Source organism: Capra hircus, chromosome 21 (assembly GCF_001704415.2).
Source record: "Capra hircus breed San Clemente chromosome 21, ASM170441v1, whole genome shotgun sequence".
In the NCBI taxonomy this organism is placed as follows: Eukaryota; Metazoa; Chordata; class Mammalia; order Artiodactyla; family Bovidae; genus Capra; species Capra hircus.
Window position 1 is genome coordinate 20,025,273 of NC_030828.1, and position 25,376 is coordinate 20,050,648.

Here is a 25,376-nt window from a genome sequence, read left to right on the forward strand (position 1 = left end):
GTACATACATAAGGGAAGCTTCCAAGTGCTTTTTATAAAATACAACATTGATGCCCTAAACCTGATAAAGACAGCTTGAAGGGGCTTCCATTGGTGAAATGTGAACATCAAAATAATCAAGTTCAGTTATGAATTATAAACCACTGAAATAATAAATCTGTGAGTCCATATTGATAATAAAAATAAATAAATGGTGAGAAAGGTTCTTGCTTACCATAAAGTTAGAAAATCGTCATTTGGCAACAGTCATGATCAAGATTAGATCAGGCAGAAGCTGCAGTGGATGCTAAATCCAGGGAGAAGTTTTTTGAACTTTTTATTTTGAACTGATTTTAGACTTACAGAAAAGTTGTAAAAATAGTAGAGTTTCCATATAGTTCTCTCCCCAGTGTTAACATCTTACATAATAATTTCAGTAAAATTTTATGAACCAGGAAGTTAATATTTGTACAACACCTTTAGTGAGGCTAAAGACTATTTGAACCCTACCTGGTAGTTTTTTGACTGATACCCGTTTTTGTTTTTTTTTTTTTAATGTTCCAGAATCCCACTCAGGATCCTACACTGCACTTAATTGTCATTTTCCCCTGATTTTCTGCAATCTGCAACTGCTCCTCAGTCTTTCTCCGTCTTTTGAGAACACTGAAGAGTTTTGATCCATTATTTTGCTGAATGTCTGATGTGTCTCATGGTTGGACTCAGGACATGCATCCTTAGCAAAAAGACCACAGAAAGGGCTCCATGCCTTTTCACTGCGTCGTATCATCGGGCTTGTGATGTGTCATGCCTGGTGATGCTGACTTTGAGAACCTGATATCAGAGGTTGCTTCTGGGCTTTTTCATTATACAAGAGAAAGTTAGATGAGGAACACGATACTTGCATGGTCTTAAAGTTTCTTCCACAAACTGCATACTGGTTGCAAAGGGAGGGGAAAAAATAATAATAAAGTGGGAAAATCAGGCAACACATTTGACTGGGTGATCAGACTCATACTGCCAGTGAAGGACAGATGGTATCACATGCCTCCAGGTGTGATACTCCAAGAAGGACACAATATGACTTGTATTCTGGCCAAGAATACATAAACTCAGTCTACTCATGAGGAAGCATCAAACAACAGAAAATGAGAAATGTCCCGTCTTATAAAAATCTCTTTTGACGGTGCCATTAACTTGGTTGTTCCAGTCTGTCCACTAAACGAAAAAATTTTAAGCCTTCCAACATAGCAAGGATACTTAATCTTACTTGGGGCTTTTCTGGTGGCTCAGATGGTAAAGAATCTGCCTGCAGTGCAGGAGACCTGGGTTCCGTCTCTGGGTGGGGAAGATGCCCTGGAGATGGGAATGGCTAACCCACTCTAGTATTCTTGCCTAAGGGAATCCCTTGGACAGAAGAGCCTGGTGGGCTACAGTCCATGGGGTCGCAGAGTCGGCCATGACTGAGTGACTAACATACACTTGGTTTACTTTTGCATTTTAAAATGCAGTGAAAAGGTGACTGCAAGGTCAGAAACGAAGACCGCAGATCATTTAACTAGAGGGAGGAGGAGTGGAAGAGAGCTAACATTTGTTTAGAACCTGCTGTGCACTAGCCCTGTGCAGCGTCCTCTCTACCTGTCATTTAATGTAATCCTTCTAACAGTGCTTTGAGGTAGGGAATAAACACACATAACAGAGGTTAAATAACCTGAGGTTGTAAAGCTAATATATGGCAAAGTGAGGATTCATATCTGGGTCTTCTGATTCTGGGGCCAGTTTTTTTCCCCATATGCCACATTGCCTTCTCTTAAAACTGAATTTTTTCAAGAAGAGTCAGGGTTTCTCAGCCTTGGCACTCTGTATATTTTAGAGTGGCTAATTCTTTATTGAGGGAGGTTGTCCTGTGCATTGTAGGATGTTTAATAGCATCCCTGGCCTACACCCATTAGGTGACAGCACCCTTCCAGTTATAACAACTAAAAATGTCTCCAGACATTGCCCTGCATACCCTGCCTAGGGTGGGGGGTGAGGGGGTTGCCCCTGGTTGGGAACCTCTCTCTAATAAGGGTTATGTCAAGGGCTATTGGAGGTTCCAGGCGGAGCAGTCAGTTACTTCCTTATTAAGTATTTAAGAAGGGAGAGATGAAATCCAGTCAGAAAGACCAGGCACCTGTAGAAGAGATCAAATTCACTGTTTTATTGGTTTTGGCCTCTATGATAGTCCTTTGTCTGGATGTTATTAACCTCATCTTCTCAGGTTTTGCTGGCTGCTGCTGGTTAATCGCGAATGTTTGTGCTTTTTTTATCTTTACATTTTCTCCCTGGATGATCTTACATGTTCCCATTGACCTCTTTCCTCTCTGAGCTCTACTTTGGCATATCCAATTATCAACTTGACATCTCCACTTGGATATCTTAGAATAGTAGTTCTGAGCCCCGCATCAGATCTGCTAAATCAGAAACTGCAAGTGGAGGTCTCTGTTTGAACAAGCCCTCTGGAAGATTTAGATGCTTGCTTAATCCCAAATTTTCACCATGTCAGTAAATGGTGTCACCATCTACCCAGTTAGTTGCTTAACCCAGAAATTTGAGTTCTCCTTGATTTCTCTTTTTCCTTTATCACCACAGCCATTTCACTTCTAAACCATGAGGAAATCTGTCTTTGTTTTGGTCCATTCAGGCTGCTATAACAAAATACAGTAGACTGGGTGACTTATAACAACAATTATTTCTCTTAGTTCTGGAGACCGAAAGTCCTGGATGATGGTCCTAGTATGGTCAAGTGAGTGCCTTCTTCTGGATTTCAGGTTTCACATTGTGCCTTCATATGGTAGAAGGAGCCTGGGAGCTCTGTGGGATCTTTCATAAGAGCCCTAATCCCATTTGTGGGAGTTTCGTCCTTCTTCCTATTCACCTGGCAAAGTCTCCACCTCCAAATACCATTACAATGGGTCTGAAGAGTCCAACACGTGAATTTTGGGGGACATAAACATTCAGACCACAGTAAAGTCCTCCTGATCAAGCTCTCAAATATATCTTCAGTGTACTGATTTTCAAATTAAGATGGAGTTATATCCCAATAAACCCATTTTAAGTTGAAAATATTATACATTGAAAAATATGGTAAATCGGAAATGCATTTAATACACCTACCAAACATTGTAGCCTAACCTTACCTTAAATGTGCCAAGATTAGTCTTCAGTTGGGTAAAATCATCCAACAGCCTGTTTTTTAATAAAGTCGTGAATATCTCATGTAACTTATTGAATACTGTTCTGAGAGTGAAATACTGAATAGTTGCATGGGTGCAGAATCATTGTAAGTGTATTGGTTGCTTATCCTTGTGATCCCAAAGCTGATCACTAGCCCAGGAAAGGATAAAAATTTGATATATAATATCTACTGAATGTGTATTACTTTTGCACCACTGTAAAGTTGAAAAATCCTAAGTTGATCCATTGTTTTAAGTTGGGGACCACCTGTACTTCATCTTACAAAGTACTACAAACTGCAGTAGCTACTTATTTTTACAGTTCTGAGGACTAGAAGCCCAGGATCACAGTGTTGGCATTGTTGGTTCCTGCTAGGGCTGTGCTTATCCGTTTCACGCCTCTCGCCTTGCTTCTGGTTGATTGCTGACGATCTTTGACATTCCTGGCCTCATGTCACCCACCCGTGGTCTCTGCCTTCATCTTCACATAGCATTCTTGCTGTGTATGTGTTTCTGTCCCAAGTTTCCCATTCTTCTAAGGACATTAGTCATACTGGATTAGGGCCTACCCATATGACCTCACCTTCACTAATTACACCTGCAATGACCCTGTTTCCAGATAAAATCACATTCTGAGGTGCTGGGGATTAGAACTTAAACATCAATTTTGGAGGGGAACACAATTCAACTCATGACTTCTCTGATGATGTCAATGTAGGCCATTATCTCTCTTGATCACTGTAGCAATCTCCTAGCTTATTTCTATTTCACTCTTAAACCCTTCCACAGTGTATTTTCTGCCACAGGAGGAAGACTGATTTTTTTTTTTTTTTAACATCTATCATGTCCCCCTCCTCTTTTCTCTTTAGTTACTTCTGTTGCATTTCGACAAAAATCTGAACTTCCTACCATGGCCTACAAGATTCTTATCATCTGGTTCTCTCGAAATTCACCTTGTGCCACTCTTCCTTACTATTTTTCATCCAAATTGGTCTTCTAAATATTTTTTCAGGCCATCCAACCTGCCAAACTCCTTGCTCCTTCAGGACCTTTGCGTGTAACAGTGCCTTCATCTGAAGTGTCTTCCTTTTCCCCCTTTGCATTACCAGCTTTTTCTCATCCTCCAGTTCTCTGTATGGAAATGTCCTCCACCTCACCTCCACCTCAGAGAAGCTTTCTCCCTGACTACTCTAGCGGAAGTTGCCTCCCTTTCCTCAATTACTGTCTGTTTCAGGCTTTTCAACCATTTCTTTTTCTGATTTTTTGTCCTGTTACCCTTTTTCCTTCTGTCCTACTGTAAACTGAGTCAGACTATGTCTGTCTTGTTCATGTCTTGTCTAGCATTGTATACCTAATGCTGAGGAAGAACATATTCAAAGAGTATTTGTTGAATGAATGTATATCCCCAAGAACATAGCTCAATACCTAGTGCTGATTAAATACTTAATAAATGTTTGTAGAATGAACGTATGAATAAATTTCGTCTTGACAGCCCAGTATCATCTTATAATCCACCCTGCTATAATGTGAATACATACGTGAATTTTTGATGCCTGGAACTTCTGAAAGATATGATTCTGACAGATGAGTGTTTTTCATATTGTGAGTTTAGGTCATTCAAATAGGGAAATTGTTGCCAGACTTGTACCTTTTCCGTCCTTTCTTTGTAGCTGACTGACCTCCTTCAGAATCAGGCAGTGAAAGGAAAAGCTGCTGGAGCACTACTGAAAGCCATCTTCAAAGGTAATAATGCCACTTCTCTCTCGGGGTTCACTGGCACGTTGGTCTACTTTTGGCTCCTGTTGCTACTTTTCGTATTGCTTGAAGCCCCACTGAAGCTTTTCTGTTTGGGGGATTTTACAGAATCAATAGCACTATCTTGTGGACTTAAATGATTTTTCTAAGGCAGGTAGAAGTGGGTATCTGAGATTGTATTGCTAGTTTTTGAACCTGTAAAGGGTGTACTTCATAAAATATGGTTTGGTTTAGTTGTGCTTTTAAGCTTGTGGAGAATGGCAGTGTTTAATACTTAATCTGTGTTTAACAAGAGGCTAGGGAGCTCTAAGTTAACAAAATGGAATATCGTAGTTGACTTGTTTAGGGATGCTTAATTCCCAGTGGGGAATATTTGTTTCTGTATCTTGTACAAGGGCCAGTTTTATATTGGTACAGATTGTAACTCACAATCATTTTATAAATTGTAGTAGAATAAAATTCTATAAGCACAAATTAAAAGTGGCTTTAGACTCTTAGCAGGTTATTTTAACTTGTTTTATTTTTCTTACCCCCTCAAGTAATTGGGTCTTGCCTTGCAAGGGTTCAAAAACACATATTTAAAATTTGGAAGCTTTTTAAATGACTGTTTTGTAGAAATATCAGAGACCAGGAAGTAACGGAGAATCAGGAGCTGCTGCCTGTGTATACTAAGTGAAAGTTATAAGAGTAAAACTGGGAACAGATTATCATGGCTCCCACTTCTGTAACTAACCTTATTTTTACCTTATTTAAAATCATAGATTTGGAAATCTGAGTTTCAAAGTAGCATGAATTATCAAATATTTATGGAAACTGCCTCATAACTATTTTAATCCTGTCAAGTCAGTGCTGTGAAGGACCAATAGTTAGCTAATGATGATGTTTTACAAAATTGAGATATAATCCATAAATTCACCCTTTTAAAGTATACATTATTTTATTGAGATGTAATTGACATCATAAAATTCACCCACTTAAAATATCAATTCAGTGGCTTTTAATGTATTCACCGAGATGCACACCTGTCACAATTTTTGAGTATTTTTATTATCCCTGAAAGAAACCTTGCATTCCTTAGCTGTCACCTCCTAAATTCCTGATCCACTCCAGCCCTAAGAAACCACTTATCTGCTTTCTGTCTACAGATTTGCCTATTCTGGATATTTCATAAAAGTGGAATCATACTATATGTGTCCTTTGTGACTGGCTTCTTTTACTTCCTGTAAGGTTACTAAGATTCATCCATGTTGTAACCTGTATCAGTATTTCATTTCTTTTTATTTGTTGAATAATATTCCATTATCAGAATAGATCATACTTTTCCATTCATGAATGGGTGGACATTTAGGTTATCTACACTTTTTAGCAATTACGAATACTGCTACAAATTTTTGTGTAAACACATTTTCATTTCTGTTTGGTGAATATTTAAGAGTAGAATTGCTGGGTCCTATTGGACACAGGGAAGCGACTCAGCAGCAGCAGCAGCAGCGTGGTGACTCTGTGTTTAAGTGTCTGAGGACTGATGAGCTGTTTTCCAAAGCTGCTACATCATGTTCCCATCAGTACTGAATAAGGATTCCCATTTCCCACATCCTCTGTCAACACTTGTTATTGTCTTTTTCATTCTAGACACTCTGGTGAGTGTGAAGGGGTATCTTAATTGTGGGTTTGATTTGCATTTTGCTGATGGCTAATGATATTGAATATCTGTTCTTGTGCTTACTGACCATTTGTATGTCTTTGGAGAAATGTGTGTTCAAATTATTTGACCTCTTAAAAATTGGGTTGTCTTTTTATTACTGAGTTGTAATATTTAAATATTCTAGATACAAGTCCCTTATTAGATGTATGAATCACAAAGTTTTTCTTCCATTTTAGGTTCTTTCCATTTTTTTAATGATATCTTTTGATGCACGAAGTTTTAAATTTTGATGTCTACTTAATTTTTTGTAGCTTGTGCTTTTGGTTTTTATCTAAAAGATCATTGCTTAATTCAAAGATACAAAGATTTATACCTTTTCAAGATTTCTTAAAAAGATTTCTTGTGTTTTCTTTTCAAGATTATAATCTTAGCTTTTACCTTTATAACTTTGATCCATTTTTGAGTTAATTTTTGTATATGATGTGAGGTAGGAGTCCAGCTTCATTTTTCCCCATTTTTTTCCTTCTTTTTTAGAAAATATTTGTTTATTTATCTGGCTGTGGAATGTCTTCGTTGCAGCATGTGGGATCTAGTTCCATAACCAGGGATTGAACCTAGGCCGCCTGCATTGGGAGCACAGAATCTTAGCCACTAGACCACCAGGGAAATCTCTTTTCCCATTTTCAGTAGTACCTTTATTGAGAATCAATTGCCCATAAACGCAAGGGTTTATTTTTGGACTCATAGTTGTATTCTCTTGATCTACATGTGTCTCCTTGTGTCAGCACCACACTGTCTTAATTAGAATAGCTTTGTGGTAAGCTTTAAAATTGCAAGGTGTAAGTCCTCCACTGTTTTCTTTTTTAGAATTAGTTTGGATATTCTGGGTCCCATGAGTTCTCATACGAATTTTAAGATTAGCTTGTCAATTTCTGCAAAAACGGAAACTGGGTGTTTGGTAGGGATTATGTTGAATCTATCTATGAAAAGTATTGCTATCTTTATATGTCTTCCATTAATAAATATGGTATATCTTTCCATTTACTTAGGTTCTTTTTCATTTCTTTCAACAAGATTTTGTACTTTTCAGAGTACAAGTGTTGCACTACTTTTATTAAATTTTTTCTGAAGTATTCTTTGAGTGATATTGTAAATGAGATCCTTTTCTTAGTCTTCTCATTGTTCAGTGCTAGTGTATAGAAACAGTAGATGAGTACATTGATCTCATATCTTGCATCCTTTCTGTACTTGTTTATTGGTTCTAGTAGTTTCTTTTTTGTGGATCCCTTATAAACAAAATTATGTCATCTTTAAATATATGTAACTTTACTTCTTTCTCAGTCTAGATGCCTTTTATTTTTCTAATCCAATTACCTTAGTTGGAACCTCCAGTACAATATTGAATAGAAATGCTGAGAGTGAACATCCTTTTTTTTCCTGATTTCAGGGGGAAATCTTTCAGATTTTTATTAGTAAGTATGTTGTTAGCTGTGGGTTTTTCATGGATGCCCTTTATCATGTTAAGGAGTTTTCCTTTTATTCCTAGTTTGTTGAGTGTTTTTTTTTTTTTTTTTAAATCATGAAACAGTACTGAAATTTTCCAATGCTTTCTCTGTATCTGCTGAGGTGATCATGTGATTTTTATCCTTTATTCTATGTATGCAGTATATGAAATTGATTTTCATACATTGAACCGGTATTGTGTTACTGAGTTAAATCCAGTTTGGTTAGAGAGTACAGTCTTTGTTTTATGTTGCTGAATTTAGTTTGCTAATATTTTGTTGAGGATTTTTGCATCTGTAGTCACAAGGAATATCGTTCATAGTTTTCTTAGAATGTCTGTCTGGTTTTGGTATAAAGGTAATACTGACCTCATAGACTCAATCTGGAAATGTTACCTTCTCTTCTGTTTTTTTGGAAGAGTTGCTGTTAATTCTTTAAATATTTGGTAAATTCACCAGTAAAGCCATTTGGTTCTGGACTTTTCTTTGTAGAAGAGGTTTTATTGCTAATTTAGTCTCTATTTAGAAGTCTGTTTTGGTTTTCTATTATCTTAGTCAATTTTGATAACTTTGTGTCTGTATAGCAATTTGTTCATTTCATATGTTGTTTATTCTATTACTTTATTTTATTTTATTTCTGCAAGATTAGTAGTAATGCCATTCTCATTCCTGATTTTAGTAATTTGATTCTTCTCCCTTTTTTTCGTGGTCAGTCTAAAGATTTTCAATTTTGTTTATTTTTTCAAAGAAAAAGATGTGGTTTCCTTGATTTTTATTATTCTTCTATTCTTTCTTTCATTTATGTCTGCTTTTATTTTTATATTCTTTTCACTTGGTTTGAGTTTAGTTTCATCTCTTTATAATTCCTTATGGTAGAAGTTTGGGTTATTGATTTGAGATCTTTTTTAATGTAGGTATTTACAACTATAGGTTTCGTTTTAAGCTCTACTTTAGCTGTAGCCAATAACTTTTGGAATGTGTTTTTTTTCCCATTCATCTCAAGGTATTTTTCTCTATTTTCTTGCTGACTTCACCCAGTGATGACGTTTTGAAGTAAAGTATGTTACTTAATTTGGGTTACTGGATCCCAGAAAAGCTTTAAGAAATATTAAAAGGTGTTCCTTCTTCTGCACTATAAAATTATTTTAAAAATTAATGGCATGGGTGGAAGTGTACAGAAAAGGTGGTATTTCAGTTTTCTGTCTAAATTAAAAGACTTTTTCAAAGCTCCTAAATATTGCTGTTTTAAGTACCATAGGAAGTATTTTGATAATTCTGTTTCTATATTCAACTGCAAAGCTGTTTGTTATTCCTGTTTGCCTTTCAACCTTGTAAGACTTCTTCCTTTTTTCTTTCTTTGTTTCTATACTACCTGTTTAAAACGATAAGGTTTACCCTGTTCTGAGGAAGCTGGAGCTCTTAAGAGACTTAAGATATACAGTTGTTGTATCCAGTTGTTGGAATCAGGGGATTTACAGAAAGAAGTAGCATCTGAAATCATAGGATTGCTAATGCTGGAGGTGAGATGGAAAACAAAAACTTTTTTGGTTTTGGTTGGATTTGGAGTGGGGTTGGTAATTTATTGAGGGAGGGAAAATGTAAATGTCCCAAACCCACCATAGTTCGTACTTATAAGTAAGAACTACCGTTTTAAAACAACATAGCCGATGAAGGAGCCATAAACCACCTAGATGTTTATGTTACATTTCCGGTATCATGGACATGTGTCTCTTTCGAGAGCTGGAATATCTAAGAACATCAGGGAACTGATAGAAGATCCTGACCTTTTGAAATCCTTTACCAGAGCTGAATGATTCCCTGAATCACTTTTAGAACCAGTTTTGGGCTTCAATGCCAGTTCTGTCAACTCAGCAAAAGACTGATTTTTGGAAAGAGGTATCAAACATCTAAATATTGCTGAATGTTTTTTTAATCCCATGAACTTTTAGGTTCACCGTTTTCCAGGACAGTTATTGGTTGAATTAGCCAATGAGTTTGTTAGTGCTATCAATGAAGGCAAGCTAACAAATGGAAAATCTTTGGAGCTGTTGCCCATCATTCTCACTGCCCTTGGTACCAAAAAGGAAAATCTGACTTTTGGAAAAGGTAATTTTTCTTCTGGTTTTAGTGGCTTTTTCTCTCTTCACTTAATCGGGTTTATTCTTCAGTATATTTTGCATTTCTAGGTGAACTGAGTGGGGAAGAATGTAAGAAGCAGTTGATTAACGCCCTCTGTTCTGGCAGGTAAGTCCTTAATAATATGAAGAACTTTTCTCAGGACCACAAGTCACCAAAAAAAGGAATACCATTATTTTGAGAATTTATATCACTGAAGTTTTAGTCCTTTTTTTCATTTATGATTTGCTGCTATAAAACCATTTAGTCTGTGATCAGTTTTTGAGAGAGGTTATTTGCTGTATTCTTTGTTCTAACATTATACACATAGGCTCTACTTACTGTCCATCTTAACGCAGCAATTTAGCCCTATAGTATTATTTGGAGTCCCAGGGTCTTCAAAGCTAGAAGGTCACCTTGGCACTATCTTTTATTTTGGGGCAGGGGGGATATTTTTTTTTTATGTATATTTTTTGAATGTATTTTTAATGATATTTTTATCATTAAACCTGGTATTTGTATCTTTAAACCTGAGATACGAGTGTCTACGCTAAGGAAAAACTGCATTGTATAAGAAAGTCTTCATACATGAACATTTCAGTACAGAAATTTGTGACTAACTTAAGGATACAATAATAGAAATACGTAAGTTGTGGTATGTAAGCTATGAAAGAGCCACTCCATGCAATTTATACCCATTAAAAATGAAATATATAAAGACATACAGGGAAGATGAAAGATCTTTGTGATATATGTATATATATAGTAAATCCTTAATACATATTTATATATACTTTCATATATATATATTTATATATATATGTATAGTCTGAAATGAATAGAATACTAAGTTACATAATACTGTGATTATACTTCAGTATATTGAAAGGAACTAGATTATCCAAACCAGAGATAACTGCTTTCATGGTTCATAACGTCTCTTACAGAAATAATTTTAAGCATGTATCAGCTCATGTATGTTTATCCATTTATTAGTTCTTAATTACACAAAAGTTTATTCATTCCACATTGTAATGTACCTTTTATTTTTCATTTAACACATATGTTCATGTCAGCATATCCTGCTTTACATCATTCTTTTTAGTAGTTCCATAGTATTTTGATATTTGGCTAATCTCTTAATTGTTATTTAGTTTTTGCCAATAAATAATATTGGCTATTTGGGTTTTTGCTATTATAAAAGATGTTGCAGTTAATATTCTTTTATGTCTCGGGGATCTTTTATAAGCATGTACATGGGATATATTCCTAATAGTAAGCTGGGTGGCTCTTTGGTTATGTGCATGTTTAAAGTTGATAAGTAGTATTGCCAACTTGTCTTCCCAGAAGGATTATATCAGTGTATGTTCCACAAAATAGTATGTGAAAGTGTTTGTTTACCAAAATCTCACCAGCATTGAATGTCATCAAGCTTTGATTGTGCCAGTCCGGTAGGTTAAAAGCTGTTATTTCATTGTTTTAAATGTCATTTATTTGATGTTATTTCCCAGTGGCAGCAAATCAAACTTGAAATGGCCCTAATTCTTTTCTTCCTTGCTAATTTTACAAAGTAACACGTAAATAAGTTAAAACAACATAAACTTTTCTTTTTCATTTTTAATCAGGTGGGATCATCAGTATGTAATCCGACTCACCTCGATGTTCAAGTAAGTATCATCATTCCCTTCTTTTTTAATCCTGCTGTGAGAACTTACCTGCTAGAAATTGAAATGTAGTAAGCTCAAATACCACTGTTCCTGAGTAAGAGTATTTGATACCTCTGTTTTCTGTTACAAGATTTTCCCCCACCCTTTTTTGCTTTAATTTCTTATTTAAAGTATAACTTTATGTTTTTTTTCCAAGATAACTTTGCTGAGGTAAGGTTATTGGTTTCCTTTAAGGTTCTCCATTAGAGAAAAATCAAAAGAGGCAATTAACAATATTCTGATATCTCCCAAATTAGTCTGTAATCTTTAGAATCTTTGATCCACAGGGCTGTCCCTCTGACTGCAGAAGAAGTGGAATTCGTGGTGGAAAAAGTGTTTAAGGTGTTCTCCAAATTGAATCTTCAAGAAATACCACCCTTGGTCTATCAGCTTCTGGTTCTCTCCTCAAAGGTATAAATAAAATATTTTTTTAAACTCTGGTATAATGACCAATTAGTACCATTCAACTTATTCATAGTCTTTATTTTATGTACTAGGACATAGAAACTTTCATTTCACGTATGACAATTTGGTCTACTAAAAATGTCATGGTCCTCAGCCAGAGTGAATGTGTATTATCTCTGGTCTCGTGTGTGTGGTAGGAAGAGGGGTGAAGAGCTCTGAAAGGGTGGATTGTAGGCCCCTTAGAGTCTGATATTAAGATGTATTTCAAACTCAATTTCAAAAAGTGTTTTTATAAAAGTGTTCTCTAAATTCTTAGTGTGAGTCTAGCTTATAATTTATTTAAATTCATACTTGAAAATTCTTCAAGTTGAAAAGTACTTTAACTTGCCCTTATTTATTTTGTTTTATTCTTTTTCAGGGAAGCCGAAAGAGGGTCTTGGGAGGAATCATAGCTTTCTTCAACAAGCTAGATCAGCAACACAATGAGGAAAAAAGTGATGATGAGTGAGTCAAAGAGTATAGAAATAAAATCATTTTTCCAAATTCATCATCTCATTATCTAACTCTTCAGTCCCTACCCTCCCCTCAGTATAGTATTTTGCTAGTCCCCTTAGTTGCTCAGTAATAAAGTTTAAAAATAGTGTAGTCTCCTCAACTCTTTTATTTTAATCTTTCCTGGAAAACAGCATTAATGACTCTGTAGTTACAGACTTCAAAGGCATTAAGTGTTTATTCTGTGCCAGAAGCTGTTGGACCTGGGACAGTGATGAACTAGTCAAAGTTCCTGCTCTCATGGAGAAATTTTAATGAGAAGAGAAAAGAAATGGCAAGAAACGTATTAGAGTGGAAAGGGCTATGCGTACGTTTCAAGCGGATGATGTGACGGTGACAGCGTAGCTATGTTAGGTTGGGTGGTCAGGGAGACCTCTGAGAAGGTGCTGTGTTACCAGAAGCCTGGAGGATAAGAGCCGTAGTATATAGCTCAAGGAAAAGAACTTTCTCAGTGGAACAGTTAGTCCAAAGGCAGGACACAGCACGGTATGGCTGGAAAAGAGTTTCTGAAGCAAATATTTGTAGAATGCTTGCTGTGTGCCAAGTCCTGTTCTTAGCACTTTAAACTTCACAGCAACTCCATTTTGTCTCTATTTTATGCATGGAGAAACCAAGGCACAGAGAGATAAGGGATTTCCTGGGGTTATATAGCCATAAATTAAGCTGCGATTTGAATGCAAGCAATTTGTCTGCAACATTTGTGCTTTTAATCCTATCTCAGTCTACTAACCTGGAATAACTTTTAAGTTATTTTACTTGAGCAGTTGATGAGAAGTTGTTCTTGTATATTGAGTTAGGAAAGACTGACAGAACAAGCAGGTTTAGAGGAGAATAAGCTCAGTTTTTACCATATAAGTTTGAGATATGTATTAGTATTTTATATGAAGGTGCTGAGCAGACAGTCTGGATTTTCAGGGAGAGGTTGGGACCAGAGATACAGATTGGAAGGAACTGAAGCCTGCACGCTCTTTAGGATCCCTGGGGAAGTTGTGAAAAGAGAAAAGGAACCCAAGATTGAACTTTCAGAGGCATTCTACCACTTGAAGGATGAGCCAGCACAAATAATTTGAGGCCAGTGACAGTGCCCCAGGAACTAAGAGAAGAACATGTTTCCAGAAAGAAGGGGGCCAACTGTGTCATATCTACTGAGGCTTTAATTAGGATGAGACTTGATTATTGGTTTTGACAATGTAGAGGTCATTTGTAGCCCTTGCAAGGATAATCAAATAGCATTGGAAGGGAGGTTAGGGAGGGCACGGAAGCCTAATTGAGTTGGATTTAACTGGGGAGAGGTAAACAAGTGGAAATAATGACCATAGACAGTTCATTCAAGAGGTTTCATGAGAAGGAGCAGAGAATAAGACAGTAGATTTTGTACTTTCTGCATGCCTCCAGTGATCCTGTTAGTTCAGCCTGAGTTTTTCTATTCGTTCATATGAGCAAATGCACCGTTGTCTCTTGGTCAAGCTATAGCTCAAACCTTTCTGTTGAATCTTTTAGGTACTTGGATCTTGTTACTGTACCATTGGATGAACTTCGTCACGTGGAAGGCACCATTATTCTACACATTGTGTTTGCCATCAAGTTGGATTTTGAGCTAGGCAGAGAACTCCTGAAACACTTAAAGGTAGTAACCAGACTCTTAAGGTGATTCAGGATCTCTTTATGAAACAAGGACGTTTGAACTCAAGCCTCTTTTTATGCCGTTTAATGACTGGAAACCAATACATAGAAATACTGTAGAATGACCCTGGGTCTAGGGGGTCTCTTTTTTAACTTTGAAAGTGGAAGATACATGATACCACTACATTTTTAAGCAAGTCCCTTTTTAAAACCAAACCTTAAGTGTTCTAGTGTTTTTCTGTTTGTTTTTTTAAAGATGAAGACTGTTCTGTAGGAAACTCAAAATTTAGCCTTAGCTCCATTATTATATGAACTTCACTCTTGACCTGTTTCCTTATCTGCGAATTGGGGAAATTGTCTCCTCCTCATAGTAAATCATGGAGTTTTGTGGAGCTAAGTCATTTTTAAATTTTTGTGAAGTAGTAAGGTAAAAATTAGAAATGTTTTGAACTCTAAGGATTGTGCAACATTTACCTTATCTCACCTCTCTCAAGAATATTTTTTCTGAACCAATTAAAAGAGGAAATAGTGACACTTCAGTGCCTGAGTATCTCCCCATGTGTCTTGTACGATAAGGATTAATACCTTTTTATTGAATTTTTTAAGAATCCTGCCCAGTTTTCTTGTGTCTCACATTGTCAGGTTTGTCTCATTGTCTCCCCATGATTAGATTCAAGTTAAACATTTTTGGTGAGAATATGTCACAAATGCTGTTGTGTTTTTTCTCTTGTTGGAGTCAGCAAACTCTCTCTGAAGGACCAGATAAACTATTTCAGGCTTTGCGGGTCACATGGCCTCTGTCACCGCTGCACCACTCTTGTAGCAAGAAGGCCACCGGAGACCACACATGAATGCTTGAGTGTGGCTGTGGGCCAGTGAAACTATATGGGCACTGAGTTTTAATTTTATTTAATTTTCATGTGTTATGGAATACTATTACTCCTTTGACTTTTTTCCCCTCAACAATTAAAAACGTGAAAAGCGGTCTTAGCTCATGGGCTGTACAAAAATAGGTGGTGAGCTAGATTTGTCCCAGAGTCTTTATTTTGCCATCACTATTCTATTGCATCACGTCAAAAGGCTTATAGTATCAGGCAATCTTAGCGAAATCATTTTATTAAGACAAGGACCAGCAGTTTTCTTCACTTGCAAAGATAAATGTTTCCCTTTGTAATTAGAAATTAATCCATGGGGTCATAATTTGAGACATGTGAAAATCCTTTCCTTAGCAACCTTTCACACAGTGGATTTTGTTTTCCCATCTATTAATGATTCTTGTCCTAAATCAGTAATTACACTGGGAGTTGAAAATGGTAGAATTAAAATCAGAAGGTTTTATTGGTCATTCCTTCTAGTTGGTTTTCTGTGAAAAGAGCCCCACACCTCCCTCTATTTTTTTGAATATTGCTATGCAACCATGAACCTTTTAAAATTCCATGTACTCATAAACAGTACCCAGAGTGATCCATATTTGGCCATTTGGATCCCTGAGGTTGGCTTATGTGTCCTTCTGACATGGCCCCGTTAGTCTTGAGCACTTTCATGGCATAAGCTATCCAAAACACACCTGTACTTTCTTTATCGCATCTGATTTCTCCAAGGAGCCTCAGGTCCCTTTTGTAGGAGAAGATATTTAAAGACCAAACGTGAAAAGTAGCCTTTAAAGCTCCTTTATCTTCTCTGTGTCTATTTATTCTTTTTTTATTTAGGTTTCTAGTAACTGTTCTTTTCAAAGAACCAGCTTTGTATTTGTTTACTGCTTTATTTTTGTTTGTTGGTTTTCTGTTTTATTCATCTTTGATTTATTTTTTTCTTTTGTTGTCTACCATTTCTTTTAGGGCTCAAAAACCTGCTTTTTAACTTTATTGAGTTACAGTTTATGTAATGTAGAATACACTCATTTTAAAGTATAATTCAGTGATTTTTTCATAAGTTTACCCAGTTGTGCAACAGTCATCATCATAATTCAATTGTGGAACATTTTCATCACCTTGTAAGATCCTTCATGCCTGTTTCTATGGATTTACCTTTCCCAGACATTTCATATAAATGAAATCATTTAATATATAATCTTTTGTGTATAGCTTCTTTCATTGAGGATAATTTTTCAAGGTTTTTATCCATGTTGTAGCATTTATCAGTATTTCATTCTTTTTTGTTGTTGAATAGTCTTCCACTGTGTGTGTGTGTCCATTGATCAGCTGTCCACCAGTTGATGGGCGTTGCAGTTGTTTTTACTTTTTGGTTATTATGAATAATGCTGCTGTGAATATCCAAATGCATGTCTTTGTGTAGAGACATGTGTTTTTCATTTCTCTTGATAGATACCTACCAGTAGAATTTCTGGGTTTTGTAATACATTTATATTTATATTTTAAAGAAACTACTAAACTGTCCTCCAAAGTGGCTACAACATTTTACATAGCCACCAGCACTGTATGAGGACTCCTTTTTTTTCCCACATCCTGGCCAATATTTGTTACTGTCTGTTTTTTTATACCTGTTCTAATAGCTATAAAACAGCTTATTGGCCATTCTAATATCTTTGGTATTGCAGAGTCAGACATGACTTAGCAGCTGAACAGCAACAACGATCTTTGATGAAATGTTTACTCAAATCTTTTCCCCATTTTTTGATTGCATGGCTTAGATAGTTTTAAGATTTCTTTGCATATTATGGGTACAAGTCCTTTATCGTGTATGTAATTAGCAAATATTTTTTTCAGTCCTTGGCTTGTTTCTTAATGGTGTTTCTTTTGAAGCACCAGAGTTTTTATTTTTAATGAGGCCGAGTTTATCAGTTTTTTACTTACATAAATTATATTTTTGGCATTATATCTGAGAAATCTTTAATCCAAAGTCTTGAAGATTTTCTGCTGTGTTTCCTTTTAAAAGTTTTTATAGGCTTTTTTTTTTTTTTGGTCATACTGTGTTATGTGGAATCTTAGTTCCCCAACTAGGAATTGAACCTGCACTCCCTGAGTTGGAAACACAGAGTTAACTGCTGGACTGCCAGGGAAGTCCTTAAAGGTTTGTAGTTTTAGCTCTTAGGTTTAGGTTTCTGATCCACTTAAGGACCTGTTTTTAAGTAGGATATGTTATATTTTTCAGATGTAAGTTATGACTTCTTTTCGGTTTATCTGTTCTAGGCAGCACAGCAAGGAGATTTCAGCAGTATTTGTCCTTTCAGCATCGCCCTCTTGCTCTCTGTAACAAGAATCCAAAGATTTGAGGAACAGGTATTTATGAGTGACTTTTGATTTCCTTCTGTAGTTGATAAGGAGTATAGTAGCCTGTTTATCCTTGCCTAAACAATTTCACTCACATCCTGCCAGCAGCTAATTCCCCTGTAAGAATGTAGGCCCACAGTCTTCTCTGGGAGCTGCTTGAAGATTTCTTCAGATACTTGATTTATACTTCCGTTTCCGACTATGTGGCAAGCCAGGGCCTAAGATGGGAATAGAAGTGGGAACATCACACAGTCCAGGTAGCAAGAATGGCAAGTTTAGCTGGGTATTCATAGCAGTCATATTATGTTGTAGCTTTCTAAGAAATATTCCTTGACCAAGTTGAAATTAATGAGAATAGGTTATTTGCAAGAATGAAAATATAAAATCCTTTACCCTTTTTTCTCATATGTGTTTCCCTGGGGGTGGGTAATATTGATTTTTAGCCGTTTTTCTATCAAGTCAGGCATGTCTTCAGCTCCTTGAAGTTCTCACTGAAAGTTATAATTTTTGCATCATGCTCATCTAGTGAAACAGTTGTAGGGATATGAGTGTGTGGCAGCAAGTAGGAACAGTTACAGGGTTAAGATTCTTTAGTATGGGCTATACATTTTTTGCTTCATTTTCCTATTTCTTTCTTTATGTTAGGTGTTTGACTTTTTAAAGTCTTCAGTTATAAAAAGCTTTAAGGATCTTCAGCTTCTCCAAGGCTCAAAATATATTCAGAATCTATTTCCTCATGGATATTGTATTTCAACCATGATCTTGGAAGTGGTAAATAATAGGTAAGTTTATGAACCATAAGGTTTGTAAGCTATTTAGTGCTAGAAAATGCAGTGTGGTACCATACTTATGGCCCATCAGAGAAAACTGTTGACTATAGCTGTTGACTTCACATATCAAGGTTTAAATCCCTTAAAATTGATCAAGCAGACTTCCCTGTATCAACAGATTCTTAAATCCCAAGGCCTGATTTCATGGCCACCTTGTTAGCAAGAATACGAAACTGAAGTAGGTACCTTTGCTCCTTTCATGCTATTACTATTCTGTTGGTCTAAGTCTTCATTGGCTTTTTAGGTAAATAAAAAACAGTTTTGTTTACTGTAACTGTTGGAGTTTGGGGCTGATGGATGGAATTGAATTAGTTTTAGACAACTGATTAGCAGTTTTAGGCAAATCTATCTTTAACCTAAATAGAAAAAAAAACTGGTTACCATCCTGGTTGTTATTTTCATGGTTAATGTTGTATTTCAGAATATACATCAGCCGTCATAACAGTCTTTACTGAGTCATGCTTTTTTTGTGGTTTTGGTTTGCTGAATTTAGCTCTGTTGACAATTTCTGTGCTTACCTGCAGATAATTTGAAGGTGCAAAACATTAATGTACTAGGAAAAAAATCACCTATGAACCAATACAACTTCTAGGTTATACTTACTCCCGTCTGTACCAATCACATGTGAACTCTTTCACGTTACAGTTAAGACATTTTGTAGCAAAACGGATTGTAACTGCCTCTTCTCTCCAAAATGAGAACTTTAGTGCATAGCACAATTTCTCCACTTCCTTCTTGTTCAACATTATTACTAACAAGCAATACTTACTTAGACTTCATTATTTTACTGGTTTCTTTGTTTACGTTTATCTTTTGAATCTTATACTTTGGCCCATCTGATTTCTGCTTGGTGTTTGGTATGCCCTTCCGCTATAAGGATTCATGTACTTCCTCTTGAAATGTTTTCTTCTTTTATTTTTTTTGAGTACTCTCTCCTTTTTCTCTTGGAATATCTTGCTCTGTATACTATGTCTCAATTTTTCTTTCATACTTTCTATATTTTTGTCTTTTTATGTCAAGTTCTACAAAAATTCCTGGGACTTCGCTCGTGGTCTAGTGGCTAAGACTCCATGCTCCCAATGCAGGAGCCCTGGGTTTGATTCCTAATCAGAGAACTAGATCCCGCATGCCACAACTAACACCTGACACAGCCAAAATAAAATAAAAACTCCTTAGTTCACTCTTTAGTTACTTCTTCAGTTCTGCGCATTTTATTCTTAGGCCATCTGTTGAGGTTTTCACTCTATCCATCATGTTTTTTATTTCCAAAATTTCTACGTGGTTGTTTTTTCATAACAGTTTATTTTTTTGTTTCCTGCGATAATATTCTCTTTTTTCTGAGAATATTCATTAGACTTTTAAAATCTTCTATTTGTTCCATTAATCTTTTCCTGTAGGGTTGGTTCTCTTTGTTGAGTTTGATGTTTCTCTTTCCTGGTGGTATTATTTTCTTGTATTTGGTGATTGCTTATTTCGTTATTATTGTATTTGACGTTCCCCATTAGTTTGTCTGAGAGTGCTGTATTTATTTAACACACTCTACCTCAGTGATTTGAGGATAGCAGTAGGATGTACCAGGGGCTAATCTTCTAGGTATGGTGTCTCCCTAATCCTCCAGCGTGTTGTCATCCTCTCAGAGTGCTGCTCTGCCTCTCAGGCCTCAGATGCAGTGAGGTTTTGGAGAAAAAGGTGGAAAAGGCTGCTGTGTACTGAACTTCATTTAGGGGTATCCTAGCCAGTCACCACAAAAGTTGCCCCAGGGTTCCTTCCAGTTCCCAGCATAGCTGCCCTTGGCATCTGCTTTTGGAGGCATCCTTTCAGTCTGCATAATGTTGTCTATGATTTCTTCTTTCCTTGGGTTACTTTCATTTTTTAAGGATTCCTTATAATTTCTAGACAGTCAAAGCACCTCTTATTTTTCCATGTTATCATGGATTGTATGCATGCACCACATATAGACATTCACACATGGTTATATCTATCCTTTCTGTCATTTGTGGGTATTTAGGTTGGGAAAAATGGAGCATGTACTCATTTTATTATCTTGATCCCAGATCCCTAGAGTGTGTCTATTGTTAAAATCTGTCAGAATGTTATGAGAATCTATTCACAACTGTTTCCTTTATTCTTTAATGCTGCATTATAATTTGTTGCTGTTTAGCAGGTAGATGTAATGATATAAAGGTTATTATAAACATTATTTCCACTATAGTGGGTAACATTAAGTGGTATAAAATCACCAGGGATTCTCTTGCTTTCCAAAGGTTGGTTGTAGTTTTATTTCATGCTTTTGAAATCTAGTCATTCATCAGTCCAATTCCTACTATAAATATGAATATGAAATAAATATGAATATAAATGTTCCTACTATAAATATTTACCGAGTGCCTTCTATATGCCAGAATTTGTGCTAGGCTCTGTGAGCAAAAATATGACTACAGTGTGCTATCCACACTGATTGAGAGAATCTCAATCTAGAGAGGAAGACAAACTTGTAAGCATATGTATATAAGTGTTGTTATTGGCATGAGGGGAATAGTAGAAGCAGAAATTAACATGTAGTCATGAAATCTTGAATGGCAATCTCTAATGATCTGTACACTGAAATATTCCAGTTTCTTCCATATGTTGCTTCATGTTCCATAGTTTCTGGATTTTCATGGTGATCTGTCGGTAGAGATTGTTTGCCTACCAATTCCCCATTACTGATCCTTCAAAAATTCAGATTTTTGCCAGATTAAGGGTACATGAAAAGGAAAGACTCATGTGGAGTGTTGGTTATACAGGTCAAGTTTGGGAAATGTGTAACATGGCAAAGAATGTAGAGGTAAGGTATTCTGTAAAGGTTTTCTTCCTAACTGAACTTTGTTTTCCTGCAGTGTTCATAGTTGGGATCATGTTACTCAGGGCTTGGTAGAATTTGGCTTCCTTTTAATGGATTCCTATGGGCCAAAGAGGATTCCTGATGGAAAAACTGCTGAAACCAGCTCAGGTCTTTCTAGAATGCCAAACCAGCATGCTTGTAAGCTGGGAGCTGATATCCTGTTGGAAACTTTCAAGGTGAGACTTGAGTTTGGCAACCATTCCCTCATTTTGTTGTATTATATTATAAATAGGGCATTCACCTGGGAGTTTGGGGGACTGGACAATTTGAGTATGTAGCAGTTTCCCAGAACAGAAACTGGGATAATAGTTGAAACATTAATAGATGCAGTTTGATGAAATACTTTCTCACTCTTTATCTGAGTTTTTCATCTATTCTAATTTCTGTTCTTTCTGACCATTTCTTAGAAGTTTGAATATAGATTAACTTCCTTATGATTTCCTCTTCTTCCTCTAGCAGTAAATCATTTCTGGATTTTTTTTATTCCCTTACACAAAATATAATATTTTAGGTCACTGTAGAACATCAAATTTGAAGAATCATGCCTATTGGTTTATTGTTTTTGAAGAACCGCAAATGGGAAATTCATATTCTTTTAATTCATTACCATATTATGACTTATCTCAGTCTAAGTAAGGTCATATCTGAGGCTAAACAAATTTGCTTTGCTAGTGATTTCTCTAAGTCATCTTGACATCCATTCTTCAGTGTATCTACACACCAAAAGTATCTCCTAACAGTGTTATGTGGAGGTCATTTTAAATGTAAATCTGATGTTCTGATCCAGAAGTGAAATGAATACTATATAATAGTCCTTGAGGATTGTGTGTTAGATACACATGACTGTTTAACAGTAATCTGATTTAAAAACATTCTTAGAATAAGACTTAATATTTTTTGTTTTAAAATTAGTCTTTTTTAAAATCAAGGTTCTGCTTGGTTCACACAGTTGTTGGCTTTGTCACAGTGTCGGTAGAACATAGAATTTACTAATAATCAAATTATTAGTCCAGAGTCTGAAAGAAATCAGTCTCTACTGAAAGTAATCAAGTTCAGGTATGAAATTGAGCTAAAGTTCAAGTAAAAATTCAAACAGATCTTTTTTAAGGCAACTACTCTGCTTCTAGAAACTGAGGACAGGGTTGGTGAAGATTTTCTAGATTTTCAGGGTTTTTTATGGGCTTTTAATATGAAAGTTGTGCATACTGTCAGAAATATGGACATTGACATATAGTAGATACCTAGGTAGAATTATTCCTGTTTGCTGTTGGACCTTACATGTGATCTCTCTTTTAGGCTAATAAAAGTTTGCCTGGTTAATGAATCATTTGAATATAGGATGAGAGTTGAATTAAATGATTCTTTCCAGATGATCCACATAATGTTTGTCTGTGAAATAAGCAGTCCAGTTTTACCCATATTCAAACTATTCTTTATTCTGCCTAATAGATATCAATACAGTTGTAAGCTGAAGGTCACCAAGGAATATTTTATTGATTCTTTTCCTTTTAGATCCATGAGATGATCAGACAAGAAATTCTGGAGCAGGTCCTCAACAGGGTTGTTACCAGAGCATCCTCCCCCATCAGTCATTTCCTAGGTATTGAACTTTGAAAGGGTGGAAAAAGTTGTCAGGAATATTTTTATTTAAATGTCATAATGCTTTGGATCCTGGGAAAAACCCTTAATGATATAGTAGATTAATGCCACATCTTTGATTATGATGCCAGTAAAATATAAATTCATTTATATTGTCTGTGGTTGTCAAGAAGGAAAGGAGCATATAACTAATGCGTGAAACTTCTACGTTGCATCAACTTTCTTTTTTGTTTTAATAATTGTCAAGTGAGTGCTGTCCTTCTGCTGTCTACTTACTGACCTCCCACTCTCTTAACCCTTGACATTCTGGCTTCATTGGTCAGAGTGACCAGTGGCCATTTGGTGACCTCTTTGGTCTCTTTGGTGACCTCTGAATTTTTTGTTTTTTTTTTTAATACATATTTCCTAATGCCTAAATCCACTCATCTTAATCACCAGCTTTCTTAATTTCCTTTTCATTCTACACTATTTATAACTCCTGAAGGTCTCTGATAACTGTAATAGTCTGCATCTTTTATCCTGCCTGTGCTCAGTTTTTCTTTCTTCTTAGGGATTGGTTTTCTTTCTTCTGTCCTTTCTTCTGTCCTTAAATGTCAAGGTTCTCCAGAGTTCTGTGCTTGACATTTCATTCTACTTCTTTTCTTTCTTTACATTCAGCTTTACTGAAATACAGTGAGGCACAGTAATGTACACATATTTACAGTGTAAGAGTTTGACTTTTGGTGTATGTGTACACCTGTGAAATGGAAACTCACCACAGTCAAGAAGAACATATCTATGTGTGTGCTAAGTTTTCAGTCATGTCCAACTCTTTGCAACCTCCTGGACTATAGCCTGCCAGGCTCCCTGTCCATGGGATTTCCCTGGCAAGAATATTGGAGTGGGTTGCCATGCCCTCCTCTAGGGGATCTTCCCAGCCTGGTTGTTGAACCCTTATCTCCTGCATTGCAAGCAGATTCTTCCGCTGCTGAGCCACTGGGGAAGCCCATGACCCTCCCTGTCTCCCAGGATGTTCCCTGGCGCCTTTTTCTGATTTGTTCTTGCATCTCTTTTCCTTCCCTGACCTCCTATCTAGTCTGGTCTGCTTTCTGTCACTATAGATTTTAAACATTTTGTATAAATGGAATCCTACAATATGTTCCTTTTTTTTTCTTTTTCCTTTTGGTTTGGCTTTTTCAGCATAATTTTGAGATTTTTCCAAATCCTTTGTCAGATACATGTTTTGCAAATATTTTCTCATAGTCTGTGGTTTGACTTTTAATTTTTGTAACAATGTCATTTGAAGAGCAAATATTTTTATCAGTTCATCAATTTCTTTGTATAGTTCCTGCTTTTTGTGTCATGTATTTAAAATTTTTTTTTGCCAAATCCAAGGTCCCTAAGGTTTCTCCTATATTTTCTACTAAAAACTTTATATTTTCATCTGTTGTACTTAGATGTATGATCCAGTTTTGTTAAATTCTGTGTATGGTGTGATATAACAGAGTTCATTCTTTTGCTTATGGCTATCCAATTGTTCCAGCACAGTTTTTTGAAAAGATTATCTTTCCTTCATTGAATTACTATGGCATCTTTATTGAAATCAACTAACTATGTAATGTGTGGATCTATTTTAGGAATCTTCTATTTCAGTGAGCTATGTTATGTCTTGATTACTATAGCTTCATATTGAGTCTTAGAATCAGTAGTGTAAGTCCTATAACTTTGTTCTTTTTCAAAATAATTTTGGCTATTCTAGGTCCTTTATATTTCCAAGTAAATTTTCTAATCAGTTTGTCAAGTTTTATAAAAAGTCTGCTCAAGTTTTGATGGAGATTGCCTCAAATCTATGGATTAATATGGAAGAGAATTGGCATCTTAACCGTATTGAGTCTTCTAACTCATGAATGCAATATATTTCTGCATTTATTTATGTCTTCAATTTCTTTCAACACTGTTCTATATTTTTAGTGCGTGTATCGTGTATCTTTTGTCAGTTGATCCCTATTTCATTTTTTTGACACTGTTGTAAATAGTATTAAAAAAATTTTCAATTTGTGATTGTTAACTGTTGTCACGTAGAAATAGTTGCTTTTTTAAAGTTGACCTTATCGCCTGCAGCCATGGTAAACCCATTTATTAGTTCTAGTAGCTTTTCAGCAATTCTTAAAGATTTTTTACATAGAAATCACGTTATCTGCAAACTCAGGCATTCTTGATATCAGTGATTTGTCTTTTTTTCTTTATCAGTTTGGCTTAGAAACTTGTCAGCTTACAGCCTTTCAAAGAATGAGATTTTAGTTTGAATTTTCTCTGTTCTTTTATTTTCAATTTCACCAAATTTTGCTTTTTATTATTTC

General features: G+C 35.9%; 1 protein-coding gene across 1 annotated transcript in view; it reads left to right on the forward strand.

The window, feature by feature from the left end:
• FANCI (Fanconi anemia complementation group I) overlaps positions 1 to 25,376 on the forward strand; it is a 62,837-nt gene that overhangs the window by 3,274 nt on the left and 34,187 nt on the right. The window contains exons 3-14 of the mRNA XM_005694969.3: positions 4,862 to 4,934; positions 9,483 to 9,613; positions 10,043 to 10,199; positions 10,280 to 10,337; positions 11,834 to 11,875; positions 12,202 to 12,325; positions 12,738 to 12,823; positions 14,372 to 14,498; positions 17,644 to 17,733; positions 18,370 to 18,506; positions 21,434 to 21,614; positions 22,951 to 23,038. Coding sequence (XP_005695026.2) covers positions 4,862 to 4,934; positions 9,483 to 9,613; positions 10,043 to 10,199; positions 10,280 to 10,337; positions 11,834 to 11,875; positions 12,202 to 12,325; positions 12,738 to 12,823; positions 14,372 to 14,498; positions 17,644 to 17,733; positions 18,370 to 18,506; positions 21,434 to 21,614; positions 22,951 to 23,038 — 1,294 coding nt within the window. The remainder of the gene's footprint in view (positions 1 to 4,861; positions 4,935 to 9,482; positions 9,614 to 10,042; positions 10,200 to 10,279; positions 10,338 to 11,833; positions 11,876 to 12,201; positions 12,326 to 12,737; positions 12,824 to 14,371; positions 14,499 to 17,643; positions 17,734 to 18,369; positions 18,507 to 21,433; positions 21,615 to 22,950; positions 23,039 to 25,376) is intronic.